This window comes from Drosophila obscura, unplaced genomic scaffold (assembly GCF_018151105.1).
Source record: "Drosophila obscura isolate BZ-5 IFL unplaced genomic scaffold, ASM1815110v1 contig_25, whole genome shotgun sequence".
Lineage (NCBI taxonomy): Eukaryota > Metazoa > Arthropoda > Insecta > Diptera > Drosophilidae > Drosophila > Drosophila obscura.
This window is the reverse complement of record NW_024542812.1, coordinates 1,861,325-1,878,307: the sequence shown is the minus strand read 5'-3', so window position 1 is coordinate 1,878,307 and position 16,983 is coordinate 1,861,325. Positions and strand designations below refer to the sequence as shown.

Here is a 16,983-nt window from a genome sequence, read left to right as displayed (position 1 = left end):
GTTGCGGATGCGATAAATGTATTTACCAATGCTTCGGGTAACGAAAGATATAATTTGCGTGAACTATTCGAGCAATTTAAGGCAATAAACTGGCTTTTTTGTGAGGAAAATTCACTTTTTCGAACAACATTTCGCCATTACACATCACTGGGCTGGCCGCGGCGGCACTTGGCAACACTGAATGCGAGGGCATTGAAACCGAATGAAGCGCACAAAGCGGAATAAAAAACCGGACAAAATGGTGTACACTTCACTGAATATGAAATGCATTGCCTATTATCATTGACTATTGACTATTATCAATATATTTCCAGATTGCGAGTGCTTTCTGAACATATGAAATGGGAGAGCAGTTATAAATAATTAATAAGCAGCCCCGGCCATTGTCTAAAGTCTTGGCCATGTGCACACAACACACTTCGACTCGACGCCATTTCTGCAAGCAATATAGCCGACTCGCTCGCTCTTATGCAAACTTATGGCCACAGTAATTATATTGACGGCGACACTGCCGCTCCAGACAGCGGGTGAGTATTGAATTTTCAACCAAGTTTTACGCCATAAAAAGATTGAAAAACACCAGGAAAACACTACACATATACGGAAGAGCACTTTAGCAACACTTTAACACCTAATTCGGATATTCATCACGCTTTTTTAATGTGTAAACAAATTTTTAAAACGGAGCCACACAAAATACCTGCAAATGCGCCTTATATTAAAACAGTGTTGTGAAATACTCCAGGCAGCTAAAGAGTACTGCCGCGATACTTATCGAATAGAAGTATCGTATCACCATCGCCTAGTTGCAACAACAACGAGAACGTCATCTAGATATGCGCGATTTACGATAGCTCCTAAGAGAGCATCAAAACAATGCAGAGCAACGCATCTCTAAGTGCTCGGTTGGAAAACAAATATAAACCAAACGAGCGCCCAGAATTGTTAACATATATTCACAAACACATCATTGCTGTCGCAGGCGATGGGTAAGACATACTTCCAGCCATATTCCCTATTCTTTTTCCTAATGCCATTAAATCCACAGCGTTTGCCCGGAGGAATAAAGAGGATCCACTCTCGTCGAACGACGATGAGATAATGCAAATCAAAATAATTGAGCTGCAGGACAAATTGGACGATATCTTGAGCAATCAAGACTTGATAATCACCCTCCTAGGCCAAGTAGCAAATCCTCTGGGAAGCACTATTTTGACCGGCTCTTCTGAATCCACAGAGGAAAGAACGGAATATTTCCCAGTGCGAGAGCCGCAAGAACTGACAAAATTAGACTCCGAATTGGCCAGGGCCGGAAATAGCTTTGTGAGTATACTACAGGATCGTGTCTACTATTCGCACATATTAAATTTAGCTCTGCAGATTCCTATGATGAAGCGAATATTGCGCCCAGAAGGCATCATCCAGCCACTCAAGGATAATATTCCCAAGATATTCGGAGAGGAAATAATAATGGGCTTCAACTTCGATGGTGTTAACCACAAGCAGCCGTTTAGGCAGTTTAAGAATATTAACAAGACCATCTATGGTGAGTATTAATATATATGTGTATACCTAAAGGTATGTACGTATCTGTACAGAAATTAATCAACGTGTATTTATTTAGAGATTCAAAAAAGAAGTGGATACACTGAAGCAGACTACATCGCAGACATAAGAATCACCTTCCACACACTGAAGCGGCGCTATCATAAAAGAAAACACGATGTGATGAGGAGGAGTAAATTGAACAAATTCTTTGACTGAGTTCAGCAAAGAATATGTGCTTAAGAGCAGTTGTGCTTATGATAGAAAACAGCAAATGTGACAAGAGCAGTTGTGCTTATGATAGAAAACAGCAAATGTGACAATAGCATAGTTACTAACATCATAATGACAATTCAATGATGAGCCCAAAGACATTTACAAGACACACTGAACGAGGCAGTGCAGGCAGTGAAGCCAGAGAAGATCGATTACCTGAAAAAGATGTTTTTACTCAAGTTTCTTCCTGAATTTTTACGAATATGTGTTGCGTAGGAGAGAGATAGTGACCGACCCTTTTGAATGGTTTTCTTCTTAAAAATATACTATATTCTTATGTTCGTTATATTGAAAAATCATTTTGTTTATCATTTAATCCGATCTCTTTGAGCATAGTTTTGTAAATAGGTTTCCCTATTATTTAGAGGATCCTGAAATACCTACAGAGGACAGGTCAAAGCTGATTGCCAGAGGAAACAGTATGTTGGGCAAATACATTTTTCGATTGTCTTGGCACTATGGGTAATGGCAACAACTACCAGTACAACACTTGTGGCAAGTACAGTGCACAGCAGACGTCGTTGGAGCTACAACCACTGGCCATAAATGAGAACTCAATTAGAACGTTTACATTTCTGTAAGACAGACCAGCAGCAAAGCAAACGAGTTGCTGTTCTCCTTCTTGTTGTTGCCCGTTGCTGTTGCTGTTGCTGCTGCTGCTGCTGTTGTGGTACATTATTTTTTGGCCTAAATAGTAGGCCTTGAGGAATCGGAATCGGAATCGCTTGAGTTGTTTTTGTTCACCAGAGAGCGCCAGCCGCCCCAACGGCGCAGCAGCAGCAGCACACTGCTCACTCTGCTGCCGTTGCTCTGTGGTGGTGCCTCGTCGTTTTGCCGACGCCGCTTCAGTGTAAATTTTTCTTTTGGCCCATTCGGATGTGGCCACGACGCGCGCGTTGTCCGTTAAAATTATTCTTATTATTATTGTTGTTATTATTTAGGCTTTAACTGTGGATCCGATCCGCTGCGCTTGCCCTTTCGTTTCTGTCGTGCATATATTTGTGTTCCAGTTGCAGCAGCGTCCCCGAGTCCGGGTTGTGGGAGGAGGTTAGTTGTTGGATAATAAGTGTGCGACGCGACTCCAAAGTGTACGCAAATTGCAAAATCCCCCCACTGTAGCTGCCACCCAGCCAGCCAGCCCCTTCCCACATTCGTGTCCATTGAGAAACATAGATCCAAGAATTGCAGCTCTGTGTCCATGTGTGTGTGTTTGTGAGTGCGAGAGAGGCAAGTTGCCTGCCGAACGAAGGAAAGAGATAGAGCGCGCGAACCAGAGAGCGCGCGCCAATGTGTTCTGCGAGTTTGTGTGCCTGTGTGCCTGTGTGTGTGTGTGTGTGTGCTTGTGTGTGGTGTGTTAGAATGCACCTTGTGGTATTTTGAAATCTAAAAATTGCCAAACACAAACGTTTCTTTTTTTTCGAGAAGCATTGCAAAAGACTCCAGCTGTGCCTAATGCTAAGGTAACAGAAAACATCAGAAACTGAATAAAATCAGACAGACGGCAAGAACCACATCCATCCACATCCACATCCAAGGCTGTTTTTTGGTTATAGAAATCTGTTTTGGCGGGTATGTATCGCACAATCTGTAATTACGAAACTCCCTTCGAGTGGTGGCTATTTCGGATCTTGGATTGCGACACATTTTGTTGGATTTTGTGTTATGGATTAAGGGCGCCAAGGGTACAGCAGCAGCTACACCATTCCCATTACCATCATCATCATCCTCATCTAGGTGCTTGCTTTCCCAAAAACGTTCCCACACACACACACACACACACAAACAAACACATACAGGCACAGTGGGAAACACACCAACACACAGATAGACGGCCGCATTGGCCAACATATTTACCTACGTCACGCCCACCTGATTTCAGTGCAATCGCGTTGGCCCAGTTTACGGGCATGCTCCAAGACAAAATATACTCCTACAAGGTCGATTGCCTGCCTCTATGTGTGTTTTTTTCTATACCAGTTTTCTATAAACTTGCCGCAGCGACTAGTTTCAATTTCTACTGGGATTATCTGCCGCGCTGCCTCTGGCTCTGGCTCTGACTCTGGCTCTAGCTCTGGCTCTGTGTCTGTCTCTGCTGCAGGTGGCTGCAGCAGCTTTTGCCTCTCTGGGAGCCTCATTATTCCTCCTCTCCGTCTTGTCTCTCCCTCCTTCATTTACCGTCTCTGTCTACCTTTTCGCATCGCTGTGTGTGTATGTGTGTGTGTGCGATTGTGATTGTGACACAGAAACCAACTAAGAAGTATGTGGAAATCTCTTGGCAGCAACGAAATCAATTCAGAAACCCAAGTTAGCTGCTTGCCAGTTGAGTTTCCATTTCAGAACATATGCGGATTTTCGCCAACATTTTGCAACAACGGACACAACTGATCCCTGCTACGGGCTGGATTATGTTGTGGGCAGAATGGAAAGATTTGATTTGATTTCCAAAGGGTTCCTTCCGTTCCCCTTTTCCGTGCATCACTGAAGCCCTGAAGTTGTGCTGCATCCCTGGTTCATTTACCCAAATGTAACGGGCGCCCTCTTGTCTCCCCTTTTGCACCCACACTGCGGTGTGCTCAATTCTGATATGCGTGTGTGTGAGAGTGTGTGTGTGTGTGTGTTCGAGTGCATCTCCCCCACAGCCACTGCAAACTGCACGAACTCTGGTGCAATAAACGACGGAACGAACGGAACGCATATTGCGTTGGCGGCGGCGGCGGCGGTGGCAGCGATAGCTTTGCTTTGGATGTAGCTGTCTCTGCCTCCGTCGCTGCTGTTGCTGTTGCTGCTGCTGCTGCTGCTTCTGCTTCTCTCTTGATGATGACAGCCGAGGTCGTAGGCAAAGACGACGGACGGCATACGCTCGAGTAACTGGCTCAGGCCCACTACCACAATCAACCAAACCTGTTGACCTAATTTCAAATTCTGCTGCGTCTTGTTGTTGGTGTTGGTGTTTCTGCTGCTGCTGCTGCTGCTGATCTGTGTCTCTGTGGCTGTGAGAGTCTGCGTGTGTGTGTGTGTGTGTCTGTCGGAGAGCCAGAGCGCCAACGATTGGCAAATCTTTGACAGTGGTAGGAGTGTTGGGTGCTGCTGAGGGGGATTGATTCCCTTGGGGCTTAAATATGTTCGATTCAAGATGCCCAGCCATCCAATATTGGCTCTCCGTCTGCATTTGCACCTCTTTCGGGGGGCATAACCTTTTACTGAGCGACCGGACCCCCCTTTGGGGCGAGACGCCACCCTTGTCATTTCCGTTCCCAAACAAAACAGAGACAGATACAGTTGGGTCTCCTAGTCAGTCGGTCGGTCGGTCGTGTCGGTCGGGCTGTTGGTGCAACTGTCATTGCATTTTTCGATCTAAATTCGAATTTGAATTTGTATTTGTGGTACGTTTCAGTTCGGTTCTAGCCTATGTCGCTCGCCCGCGTTCCCTTCGATCAAATCAAAGTGAAGTTTGGATTAGCATAGAATCCCCTGTCTATACAGTGATACACATACATATATATGCAGATGTACATGTATCACCTATAAATAGTGAGTAATAAATTGGGTGAATAAAGATTGAGCTCCTTTCCCTTGCACCTGCCCACGCCTCCACCCCCACCCCCACACTCCCCCTTTTCCACATTCATCCCACCTCTGAACAATCCCTAGCATGTGCATGTTCTGTGGAAACCCAATAATGTGCGTCCCAGTAACCACAAGAAATTACGGTCGCCTGCCCCAATGTGGGGCTGCTGCTTCTGCTGCCACTGCCACTGCTGCTGCTGCTGCTGCTCCACTTGTCGTCCCAGTGACGACGACACGTTCATGTGTGCGTCTGTGTGGTTGTGAGCAGAGAAAATCAAGTGAATCAAAATGAGCGTATAATTAGGTCAGCACAACAAAAATTATACGCTAGCCAGTGCCACTTACCAAAGAGAGCGCGAGAGAGAGAGAGATAAAGAGAGAGCCCCAACAGCAGCAGCAGCAGCAGCAGCAGCAGCAGAGTGGGGTCAGGAAACGGAATCGGAATCGGAAGTGGGGCAGAGCCCATTGCATAGGCCATCAATTAGAAATTAATTCACGCGGCTAATGCTGATAAATTGCAATTGTTGGTGCAACCACAGGCGAGCAGAAGAAGAACCATAGCAAAAAGAGCAAAGAGGAGAGCGCGCATGCACCTGCAATAGAAACAACAACAACAACAAGAGAAGCGCAGCGGCAAACCATAAACAAAAATGGGACATGCGCTCCACTCGAACACAGAGAGTGGGGAAAGAGAGAGCTGTCTGCTACTCTGGCTATGGCTCTGGCTGTGGCTGTGGCTCTGGCGTTGGCTTTGGCTCCCTCTTGCTCCCACTGAACTATTTTTTTTTTCCAATCTTTTTTCCGTTTCTTGATTTTCTCGATGTCCGCTTGTTGTTGTTGTTGTTGCTGTTGTTGCTGTTGGTGCTGTTGCTATTGCTGTTGCCGCCATTTGGTTGTTGGCCGTGGCAAGTGTTTCGCAATGAGTGCAGGCCAAAATGAAATCATCGTGCTCTGCCGCTGCTGCTGCCGCTGCTGCCTCTGTCGCCTCTGCCTTCGTTTTGGTGGCATTGATGGGGGGGAAATTCCTGTTCCACTTTCTATTATGGGGAACCCGAGTCCAAGTTGTTGTTGTTGCAGCAGCAGCAGCAGCAGCAGCAGCGGCAGTGGCAAAAGTAGCAAAAGAGCACGTAGCATATAAAAGTGTGTCGCCATGGAAAGTGGTTTCTTTCTCTCCTCTCTCTCAGTCTTCTCTCTCTCTCTCTGTTGTTGTGTCTCTTTCGGCTTGTTCTGGTTCTCGTTTCAACGCACATGTAACGCTCATTTGTTCTTGTTGTTGCCGCTGCTGCCGCTGCTGCCGTTGTTTGCGGGGGGGAATGGTTCATTGATTTGCTAGAGACGCCACAGCGCTCCATCGACCGACTGACTCACTTTGTTGCGTGACGCCAAAAGGCAAATGGAACAGCCGACCTGGACGCGGTTGGAGTAAATGGCACAGAGGGCGCGATCCCCCTCCTGCTTTCCCCCTCCCCACCTGAACGGCACCAGCAAACCGGTAGGCAAATGTCTGCTAAGGTCAAATCAGTTATACGCTCTCTTTTGTCTTTTTTGTTTTGTTTTGTTTTGCATGCGATCAAGTGGGGGGGCCGGCCTCCAGCCTCAAGCATCGCCGCACCAGAAAAAGATGCGTCCGCTTTGGATTTGGATTCAGATTCAGATTCCAACACCATTCGAAGACCGCTCTTCCAATGGCTGGCCAATGCAATGCTAATGGTCTCGGCTTTAGATTCGAATTTGAATTTGAATTGGAATTGGAATCGGAATCGTGAGGCGAAGCGAAGCGAGGCGAGGAGGTGCCTGAGGCTATCCAAAAGATTAATTTGGCCTACAAGCCACTGTGCCACTGTGCACAGTGGTCTGAGTGCCAGTCGAAAGAGTCTTTCACTATTTGTAGCTACAGATCAAGGAAGATCTTCAGATCTATCTATTCAAATCACATCTCACAAATCCTTTAGAATTAATTTGCATAGAAGAAATTATTGCATTTACCTTTCTTACATTTATGTATGTACATGGGAAGAACGTTGCTCGTTGGTGATTATGATTAGGTTTAAGTTACGCTATAATCGCTCTAAAATTAGCCCCAATATTGGCGCACATTTCTCCCCCATGCTGCGGACACTGTACACTGTACAACATCATTAAGGGCTCTCAAAGCGCTCCAATTATGTCGCTCACTTGTGTGTGTGTGTGTGTGTGTGTGTGTGTGTGTGTCTCATTTCTGGAGCAGCTCAAGCTCAGGCGCTGGCGCTTATATATTTTCTTTTGCTTTTGGCTTTTGGTATTCCGAATTGGGAACACCTCGCAAGTGAAAATGCGGGACACCCCACCGGACCTCAGACCTCAGTCCCCGAACCCACCGAACCCCCGAACCCCCGAACCACCGAACCACCCGAACCCTCTAACCCGAGAGCCAAGACCAAGTTGGGTCGCCCAGCCAGAGATGGTGGACAGCGATGTGTAGGATGACGATGACGATGACGTGATGATGGCGATAATGATAAAGCATGACCCAGTTGCACTTTAAAACTTGACCCAATGACTCCATTGGGTTGGCAACAACTCGAGGCCCGGGCTAACTATGGCATTTATAATGCCAGAGAGCAGAGCCGAAAGCAAAGCAAGAGCCCCTCATAATTACTCAAAATGCAAACCAACTTTTTGTGCGTTTTCGGTGCTATAGTTTTTCGCTGGTCCGTCGCTGCTAATGCTTACAGGTTTACAACATTCAAATGGGTCCGTCCCCATCACCATCACCATCACCATCCCCATCCCCATACCCAGTGGGGAGTCAGTCGGTGAAACCTGTTATGCATCGAAAAGTGAATTCGTAATTATGTTGATATCTTTATGCTCTCGCACGAGTGGTGTGGTGTGGCGTAGTGTGGTAGGCCCTACGACACACACATTTCAATCTCTGCTCTGCGGATGATGAGACGATGAGAAGGCGCCCTCAATCTGCTGACTGACCTGACCAGAAATGCACACACATCTCCATCCACATCCAACAGCACACATTCGAATGGTGGATGGTGGCTAGTCGGTATTCGGTATTCGGTATGGGGAAGCTTCATAGCTTCAGCTCTTTAGTCTGGGGCTGAGGTCGTCCCCCATGGCTCTTGGCTTTTGTGATCTGGCTAATGCTAATGCACAAGCAGCATTCAAGGTTGAATTGAATTAGCTGCGAGAAGAGCTTCGCACCAGCTCTGCCGAATGATTATGGATGATGATTTATGCATACATATGTATGTATGTATATGTAGTATTCACATTTGACCTATTGCCAAATATCCAGACCCAGACCAGACCCCGATCAAGTGACATGCGTCTCAGCCAGCCTACATGAGCGAAAAACCCACAACAATGGAACAATATAAAACTGAACTCAACGATCCCTGGGAGAGAGACTATGAAATCGTTTAAGATCTTCAGTCTCTCAGTTCTTACCAAAAGATTGTATGCCGAACCAAGGTTTGGGTGTCAGGTTAGGCACAACCTAAATAAGATCTGTAAGAAACTATAGAGATGAATGATAAACACTCGGAAGAGTTTCGTACACAAAATCTTGAGAGAAAGGTTCCACTATTAGCATGGGCATCAATTTGGAGAATTAACTTAGAAATGGCTTCTCTTATGAATCAACATTTCCCACATAATACGAATATATATCAAAATATATCCAATATATTTAAAGATTGGGCGATATTTTCATGTTTTAAGTACTTTTAAGTACTGCATGGAAATCGTTGCTCAGAGTTCTTCTTTAAAAATCCATCAAAGTTTCCATGGCGAATACCTAGCATTGTGTTTGGGGCAAACTTTTGAATGATTTGTGCTGTTTGTTGGCGTGGTGTGGTGTGTGGTGTGGTGGTCTCTCCATCTCCAATCCCCAAGCAGTCTGTTCTGGCTTTGTATGGGTGTCCAAACGATTGCCCACCTGCAAGACCAGTAATTGGCCCCAATAACTTTGGTATTTTCATAGAGCAGGCCCCGCACGAAGTCAGCGTCAACGTGCCACCAACAACAAGCATAGTCAGAGCCAGAGACAGCCACAGCCGCAGCCACAATGTGGAGGCCGCCCAAAAATGGTCGTTGTTGGTTCTTAGCGAATTCGCCGCAGGTCTCCGCTCAACCTCGCCCCCCTCTGGCCACCTTCCCCTCCACCGTCAACACCCGGTAACCCCCCTCACCCACCCCCTGCCCATACCAGTCAAGCTTCGACGCTGACACCAATTTGGCTTATTAGAGTCGAAGTCAAAGTCTGAGTTTGGGGTTTGGGGTTTGGGTTGCTTTGGAAGCACTTGAAATGCCAAAAAAAAAAAAGCCGCAACTTGTCATCGATTTTTGGGCGTGGCTCGGTCTAGTCTTGGCACTTATCCACCTCCATTATCCATTATCCATTGCAGATGGCCGAAACGATCAGCAGCGCAGCCAGCAGCATGGAGCTGGCCCTCAAGGACACCAGCCCCTCGGTGGCAGTGGGCGGTGGTCTCATAGTGGACATGACGCCGACGACGGCAGCTCTGTTGCACCACAATGCGCTGGCCCTGCGCAGCCTTAAGGAGGCGGCGGCCCATCGGGATGCGTCCGTGTCGGGGTCCGGATCCGCCTCGGAATCAGAGCTCCCAGAGCCGCGCTCCCCGACGCCGACACCCACGAATCTCAGTACTGGCGGCCCCCACTCGCCGCCCATGACATTCCGCTGCGAGAGATGTGACAATTTCGAGACGAGCTCCCGGGCCTCCCTGCTCCTCCACGTAGTGCAGTGCTTGGCCGGGCAGGCGGCTGCGGCCGCGGCGGCGGCCTCGGTGCGCCTGAAGAGCGAGGATCTGGGGGAGCCGGAGAACATGAGCCTCAGCCACATGGACACGGGAAAGCCCTCGTCGGACAACGTCGGGGGGTCCAGCTCCTCGGCCAGCTCCTCGCCGGCGGGCAACGGCAGTGGCAACAGCAGCAGCTCCAGGAAGGTATTCGAGTGCGACGTGTGCAACATGAAGTTCTCCAACGGAGCCAACATGCGGCGCCACAAGATGCGGCACACGGGCGTGAAGCCGTACGAGTGCCGCGTCTGCCAGAAGCGATTTTTCCGCAAGGACCACCTGGCCGAGCACTTCACCACCCACACCAAGACGCTGCCCTACCACTGCCCCATCTGCAACCGCGGCTTCCAGCGCCAGATCGCGATGCGCGCCCACTTCCAGAACGAGCACGTGGGACAGCACGATCTGGTCAAGACTTGCCCCCTCTGCAGCTACCGGGCTGGGTCCATGAAGTCGCTGCGCATCCACTTCTTTAACCGGCACGGGATCGACTTGGACAACCCCGGGCCCGGCGGCACCTCCTCCCTGCTGCTGGCCCTCGAGTCGCAGGCCTCGGCGGCGGCGGCTGCGGCAGCTGCCAGCTATGTGCCGCCCGGCATGAGTCCCGTTCCCGTTCCCCAGGGTCAAGCCCAGCAGCATCAGCATCAGCAGCAGCAGTCGTCCTCGGTGGCGCCTCCTCCTGCCAGTCATCAGAGCGACAGCGGGGAGTCGATGCGCTCCCTGGAGAACGCCACACCGCCCATGCACTTCCTCACGCCGCACGTGGAGATCTCCACGCTGAGCGAGAATGGCAACACGGAGCTGTTCAACGTAAGTTCCACTCGAGCATCTCCTCCACCAATCCCCCTTGCTTATAGTAAGCCCCCACAGCTGATTTGCGTTTGGCGTGAATCTGCATTGCAGGGCAACAACAACAACTGCAGCAGCAGCAGCAGCAACAACAACAATAACAACAACAACAACAACAACAACAACAACAACAACAACAACAACAACAACACCAGCAACACCATTAGTGTCATTAGCAATGGAAACAGCGAATCGAATGCGGAGAAGGTGAAAGATCGCGCCCTGATCATGCAGTCGCCGGTGGAGCTGCAGCTGCAGCTGCCCATGGACTGCAACACAAAGGCCACACCCATCACGTCGAGCACCACGACAACGGTGAGCCTCAAGAGTCATCTCCAGCAGCAGCACCAGCAGCAGCATCATCACCATCACCACCACCACGAGAATCACATAACGCCCTCGATCAGTCTGATACCAATCAAGCAGGTAAGTTCCAGCGACAGATCTATCGAATGATCATAGGCAAATAATGCTCGTCTTTAATTCCAACTCAAACATTTGCAGGAGCCAATGACAGAGGATGTGGACAAAAAGTTACAGATCAATGGCAGCGATCCCAGCAGCGACACTGAACAATCTTCCAACCACAGCAGCAGCCCCCACAACAACAACAACAGCAACAACAACAACAGAACCTCACTGATCAAGGTGGGTGGATCACTGATCACTTATCACTTATCACTGATCATGCCATGATTACTATGGTTTTTGTTTTTGTTTTCCTTCGGGCAGGTCTCACCATTGAAGTCTCTCCTGCGTGAAGATCTGAAACGTCGAATATGCGCCAAGGCCAACAACCGGATCACACGGAATGCCACACCCCTGGAGAGCAACAGCGTGCTGTCGAACAGTCTCAGCAATGGATCGGGTCCGGGGTCTGGATCGGGCGGCGTAAACAGCAGCAGTAACGGCGGTGGCACACCCGCATCAGCCTTGCCAAATCCCAGCAACGGGTCCAGCTCCACACAGATATGCAATGGGACGATCACGTCGACGGGCCAGGATGGGGATCTGCTGAATCGCAAGCTCATACTCACCTGCCACTTCTGCGGCATCGAGTTCCCCGACGAGACGCTCTACTTCCTGCACAAGGGCTGCCACTGCGAGAGCAATCCGTGGAAGTGCAACATCTGCGGCGAGCAGCTGAACAACGTCTACGACTTCAATGCTCACCTGCTGAGCAAGAGTCATCAATAGCAGCCACAGTTCGCCAGCGGCATGTAAGCCAGCTGGCACTTGGATGCGATGGAATGGGATGGAGTGGGATGGAGTGGAGTGGAGTGGAATAGGATGGGATGGGGAGGAGATCCAATCCTCCAGATCCGATGGACAAACACGGATGCAAAAGCAAAAGCAAATGCAAAAGCGAAGGCGAATGCGAATGCGAATGCGGATTCCGAATATTTACTTAGCTCAATTTTGAGAGATTTTCCACAACCAGGCACACAGTTACGCTCAGAGCAAATGATTATACACCTACCATCTAGTTGTACATCTAGGTCTACGTTTACATCTACATTATATATAGTTATATACATACATACGTACATATAGAGATAACACTCATCATATTTTTATGATCTGCATGCGGAGCCTCTGCAGGCGAGGCATGGAATGAGAGCTACGTAGTTACCTAATCCCTTAACGAATCGAAACTTTATATGAACGTTTAACGTGACAAGGAAAAGAAACAGAAACAGAAACGGAAACAGAAACAGAAACGGAAACAGAAACAGAAAACGAAACCGAATATGATGTTGAATACCTTCCCCTAAGCGAACCGAACCGTACAGAACCGAACCGAACCACCCTGTTATGTAGTGTTATTATGCATTAGGTTTAGTAGTTTTAGTCTTTAAGTCTTGGCAATAATTTTCCAGCCGGTTCAACTGGCAGCAACACACTTACGCGATACGTAACAAGTACAGTACTTTCACGTGACGTAAGTGATCTTAGGTCGGTCTTAGTGCATTGTAGTGCATTACGGGGGACGCCTCAAAGGTGGCAATTTATGGTTTTAAACTGGGCATCCGGCATCAATCTACTCATCGTATACACCACATCGAACATCGTATATGTACATCGTACACATTAGTTTGTATGTATGTATGTATATTCGTACATCAAAATGCCTAAACAGTTTCAACAAAGGCTTTAAATTTGTTATGTTTTCAGAGTTTAATAGAACAGCAACAAGTTTAATTATAACAGATCTATATGCAAAAGCGGTATAAGCAACGTTACAATTCATATATGTAAAACAGGATATATATATATATAAACACACACACACAAACACATAGCCAGGTTATATACAAGACCCTCTCACTGACACACACCAACTCACACTAACACAGGTACAGATACATAGATACAAATACATTAGCAGATACAGATACAGCTACAGATACAGCTACAGATACAGCTACAGACATAGACACAGTTTGTTTTAGCTTAGCAAGAGGTTAACGAATTTTGAATTCAATTATTATAATCGTAACTTTTACTTAAAAACAAGCAACAAACAAAAAACGAAAGCAGTAAAAGAAGCAGTAAAAGGAAGCAATAAAAGGAAGCAGTAACAGCAACGTAACAAAAAGTAACATTTCGAATACCCGCACAGTGCTGCTCAACAGTTTGCATACATCGCCTGTGTCCCACTGTGTGTCCAAAGCATAGCAACATTTTTTGAAACAAGCAAAACGCAAAAAGAAATGCAAAAATTACAATTGTGATACGAAATTGTTGTAAATAATTGGTAAACTGAAACATGAAACCTTATTGTTTAGATAAAAACTATGCCTTAGATGCCTATGATATAGCATTACATAAGTACACACACACACACACACACATTTATAAATATACTGACAAGTATATGTATATGTATATGTAGATTTACATCTATGATACGAGCACGTGTGCGCAAACACTGTACAAAGGAAACAAAATGGAGAAGCCAACTTGGACACGAAGCTGTTGATTAGTATAGTTAACTTTAGTGTAAATCAAAATTTAAATACTCCCTTTCCTGAATCCACGTTTCCCATTCCCCTTTCTCTTTCCCGTTTCCTGTTCCCGTTCCCCATTCCCATTCCCACCTCAACTCTAACCCAATCTTGGCTGACGTCGCGGGTTGTATGCAGTCAGCAAGGCGCCACTGTGCGGCGCCAAATTTTACTTCAGATTTAACATCCGTCCATGATGTTCACAAATTTCTAGGCCTGATAGCGAAAGTAATCCACGTATTCATAAAATTCATCTGTGTAAAAAAAATGAAGATAAGGAACATAAACTAAAACCCATCCCAATGTGTAGGTCCTTCTCTTTCGGTTGTTAATGATCTTTACACTTAGTTAGAATTAATCATTAGTCGAAGATTTTTGTTAGACTTTTTATTTGTTTCTCATCTCTGTTAGCGCATTCATTGTACATTTTATCTTCTTCTAGACATGGTAATCTTTCTTTTACAACACTTTGCTCTTCTCTAGCCAATTCCCTTGTGTAAAAATGGTTTGTTGTGTTCATTTAATATAGTACCCATATTCAGTAATCTATCCTAGGGATTAATTATGTTTTTGTTTTTATACATACACGTACGCCTGCGTACGCATTGAACTTTGTTAATAAACTAGCATCCAGTTGTTATTAAAAATACCAATCCATTTCGAAATCAAAAGCGTATAACGTTGAATGTAACGATTGAGCAATTTTTAGCTGAACTTTCGTGTTGAATTTTAATAGAATTAAATCGATAAATGAGAAAAAAGAAAGTGGAAAAACACCAAATGCAGAAACAAAACATTTACTTAATTAGTGATTATAATTATAGCTACAACAAAAAGGCATGTTAATTTTTTAGAAATAAAAATGGTTGAAAACAACAAAACAATGGGTTTTATTTGAAATTCTTTTTAAATCTCTAACGGCAGTAAGCAGTGAAAGCAGTACATGCAAGCAGTTTGCTGCTGTTAAACGTAACATAGCTCTGTTAACGTGCTTTCTTTCGATTGGTTAAATAGCAGTCTACCAATAAGACCATTTACTTGTGTACATACATATGTATGTACACACACAAACACACACACAATATGCATCTCTTTCTAGCGGGTGTTTCACCCTAAAAGATGAATGAAACCGTGATTAGTTTTGAGAAAAACAACATGTAAGGTCACATTCTCATCGTTCCGTGTCTGCAATACAACCCACACACACTCGTACATGCACACCATATTGTTTAATTAAAAGGGCAGCCAAAAATCCGTAAATAAATGAAAAACAAATTTCCGTCGGAATGTCATCAAAAATGGGTTTCTATGTATTTACATACATACATGTATGTAGATCCAGTTTTAGCTTTTGAAAATTAAAATACAAGAATCTTTGTAAATATTATGATCAATATTTTATTATATATATTATATTATTCGAAATCCGCTTCAGTTATTTTCGTGGTTGAGACTCAATAGACAAACATACATATGAATGTATGTACATATTAACATCAATTGATTTTTTAAGGTCATTTTCGCTATGAAATTCATAATAAGTACATGGAAATACATATAGTTAACGAACCAGCCAAATAACCCAATTAGTATGTGTTTTTTAAATTATATAGAATTAATTTTTCCATTGAAACCATATCAATATAGTGAACATACCAAATATTTAGCAAATCCATCACATACCTACACATAAATACATATGTATGAACGACTTAATCAAACAACCCCCTAAGAGAGAGGGAGATAGAGGCGACTATGGTATCATTGGCAGCTCACTTCCGTCGCCACTGAAGCCATTTGACAATTTGTCTAATACCTTCACGATCCCATCCCAATCCGGATTCCGAGCATATGCTCTGGTTGCCCCGATCCGGTCCCATATGCATGTTTTCCTCGTTCTTTCTCTTTTTTTTTCTGTGGTTTTGCTTTGCGGCAATTTGTTTGCAGTTTTGTTTGCGATTTAGGGATAATGTGCCATAAAGCCAAAACATTGACGATTGACTGAGTCGCCGGTGACGACTAATCGGAATAGAGCGAAAGATAGGTAGAGTGAGTGAGAGAGATCTGGCAGGACGGACGGATGGATGGATGGATGGCTGGCTGGCTGGCTGGCTGGCTGGCTGATCGGCTGAGGATAATACCCGGCAACTCCATTGTGTACGCATCAATAGTTATAATCGCAGCATCAATATTTACCCTAAGACCGACTCGGGGGCCGATCCGGAGCCGAGCGCAGAGCATAAGCCCCGACTCCGACCGGCCGGCGGACAACAATGCGAGCAAATCCGCTGCCAGCGTTCCAATGAGGCGATTAACACCTAAATATGTGTGTCATTAGAGGCGACGAATGGAAAACGTATTGACAGGCAGGCAGACGAAGGCTTTGACATCCTTATCCTCATTTCCAGCCTGCCAGAAGCATTGCCGTCGCTACTACCGATGGGTTACACTGAGAGACGTCGGTGGGAAGTACTGCCTTTTCGGTTCGAAATTTAATACAGATTTAATAACAATAATTGGAGATACCCACAAAGGTTAAACGTATTTCAAAAATTAATTCAGTTCGAGATTCTTTCTGGGTTTCTCTCAGTGTAATTCCACATATCAAAATCGCTGTGCAGGCTGTGGATGCTGTTCTGTTTTTGGTCTGTTCTGTTCTGTTCGGGTTGGTGTCAATAATGCGCGTGTTTTTATTTTCAAATGCCGATAACTTGCCCTTAAGCCGATTTGGCATACGTATCGTCCCTGCATGCATACATATGTACATATATGCACACACATATACCCAAAAACACACACATGCAGATGCACTTTGGCCCAGACGATCCATGACATCAGCTAAAGTGACACCTCCAAGGCGGGGGACACGGCCAAAACTGCAAAAACTGAACCCATTTTCAAGGATGGGTGAAACTTTTTTG

At 45.9% G+C, this 16,983-nt stretch overlaps 2 protein-coding genes across 2 annotated transcripts; both read left to right on the top strand.

The window, feature by feature from the left end:
- Nucleotides 1-614: 614 nt before the first annotated feature.
- On the top strand, nucleotides 615-2,117 carry LOC111078359. Its single transcript, XM_041594300.1, has 5 exons — nucleotides 615-989; nucleotides 1,049-1,323; nucleotides 1,381-1,546; nucleotides 1,625-1,819; nucleotides 1,860-2,117. The coding sequence occupies exons 1-4, from the start codon at nucleotides 986-988 to the stop codon at nucleotides 1,762-1,764; spliced, it is 585 nt and encodes a 194-aa protein (XP_041450234.1). The 5' UTR covers nucleotides 615-985; the 3' UTR covers nucleotides 1,765-1,819; nucleotides 1,860-2,117.
- A 490-nt stretch (nucleotides 2,118-2,607) lies between these two features.
- On the top strand, nucleotides 2,608-14,915 carry LOC111078356 (putative uncharacterized protein DDB_G0277255). Its single transcript, XM_022372992.2, has 5 exons — nucleotides 2,608-2,868; nucleotides 9,792-11,015; nucleotides 11,076-11,480; nucleotides 11,559-11,702; nucleotides 11,787-14,915. Exons 2-5 carry the CDS (start codon nucleotides 9,792-9,794, stop codon nucleotides 12,249-12,251), a joined length of 2,238 nt encoding a protein of 745 aa, XP_022228684.2. The 5' UTR covers nucleotides 2,608-2,868; the 3' UTR covers nucleotides 12,252-14,915.
- The last annotated feature ends 2,068 nt before the right edge of the window (nucleotides 14,916-16,983 follow it).

What these genes read in the sequence shown, in the direction of transcription:
- LOC111078359 (XM_041594300.1), top strand. An exon ending in CCAGGGCCGGAAATAGCTTT is followed by an intron (nt 1,324 to 1,380) that starts GTGAGTATACTA and finishes TTAGCTCTGCAG; the next exon opens with ATTCCTATGATGAAGCGAAT. An exon ending in TATTAACAAGACCATCTATG is followed by an intron (nt 1,547 to 1,624) that starts GTGAGTATTAAT and finishes GTATTTATTTAG; the next exon opens with AGATTCAAAAAAGAAGTGGA.
- LOC111078356 (XM_022372992.2), top strand. Translation starts at nt 9,792, where the DNA reads ATGGCCGAAACGATCAGCAGCGCAGCCAGCAGCATGGAGCTGGCCCTC. An exon ending in GCAACACGGAGCTGTTCAAC is followed by an intron (nt 11,016 to 11,075) that starts GTAAGTTCCACT and finishes AAGCCCCCACAG; the next exon opens with CTGATTTGCGTTTGGCGTGA. An exon ending in GTCTGATACCAATCAAGCAG is followed by an intron (nt 11,481 to 11,558) that starts GTAAGTTCCAGC and finishes AAACATTTGCAG; the next exon opens with GAGCCAATGACAGAGGATGT.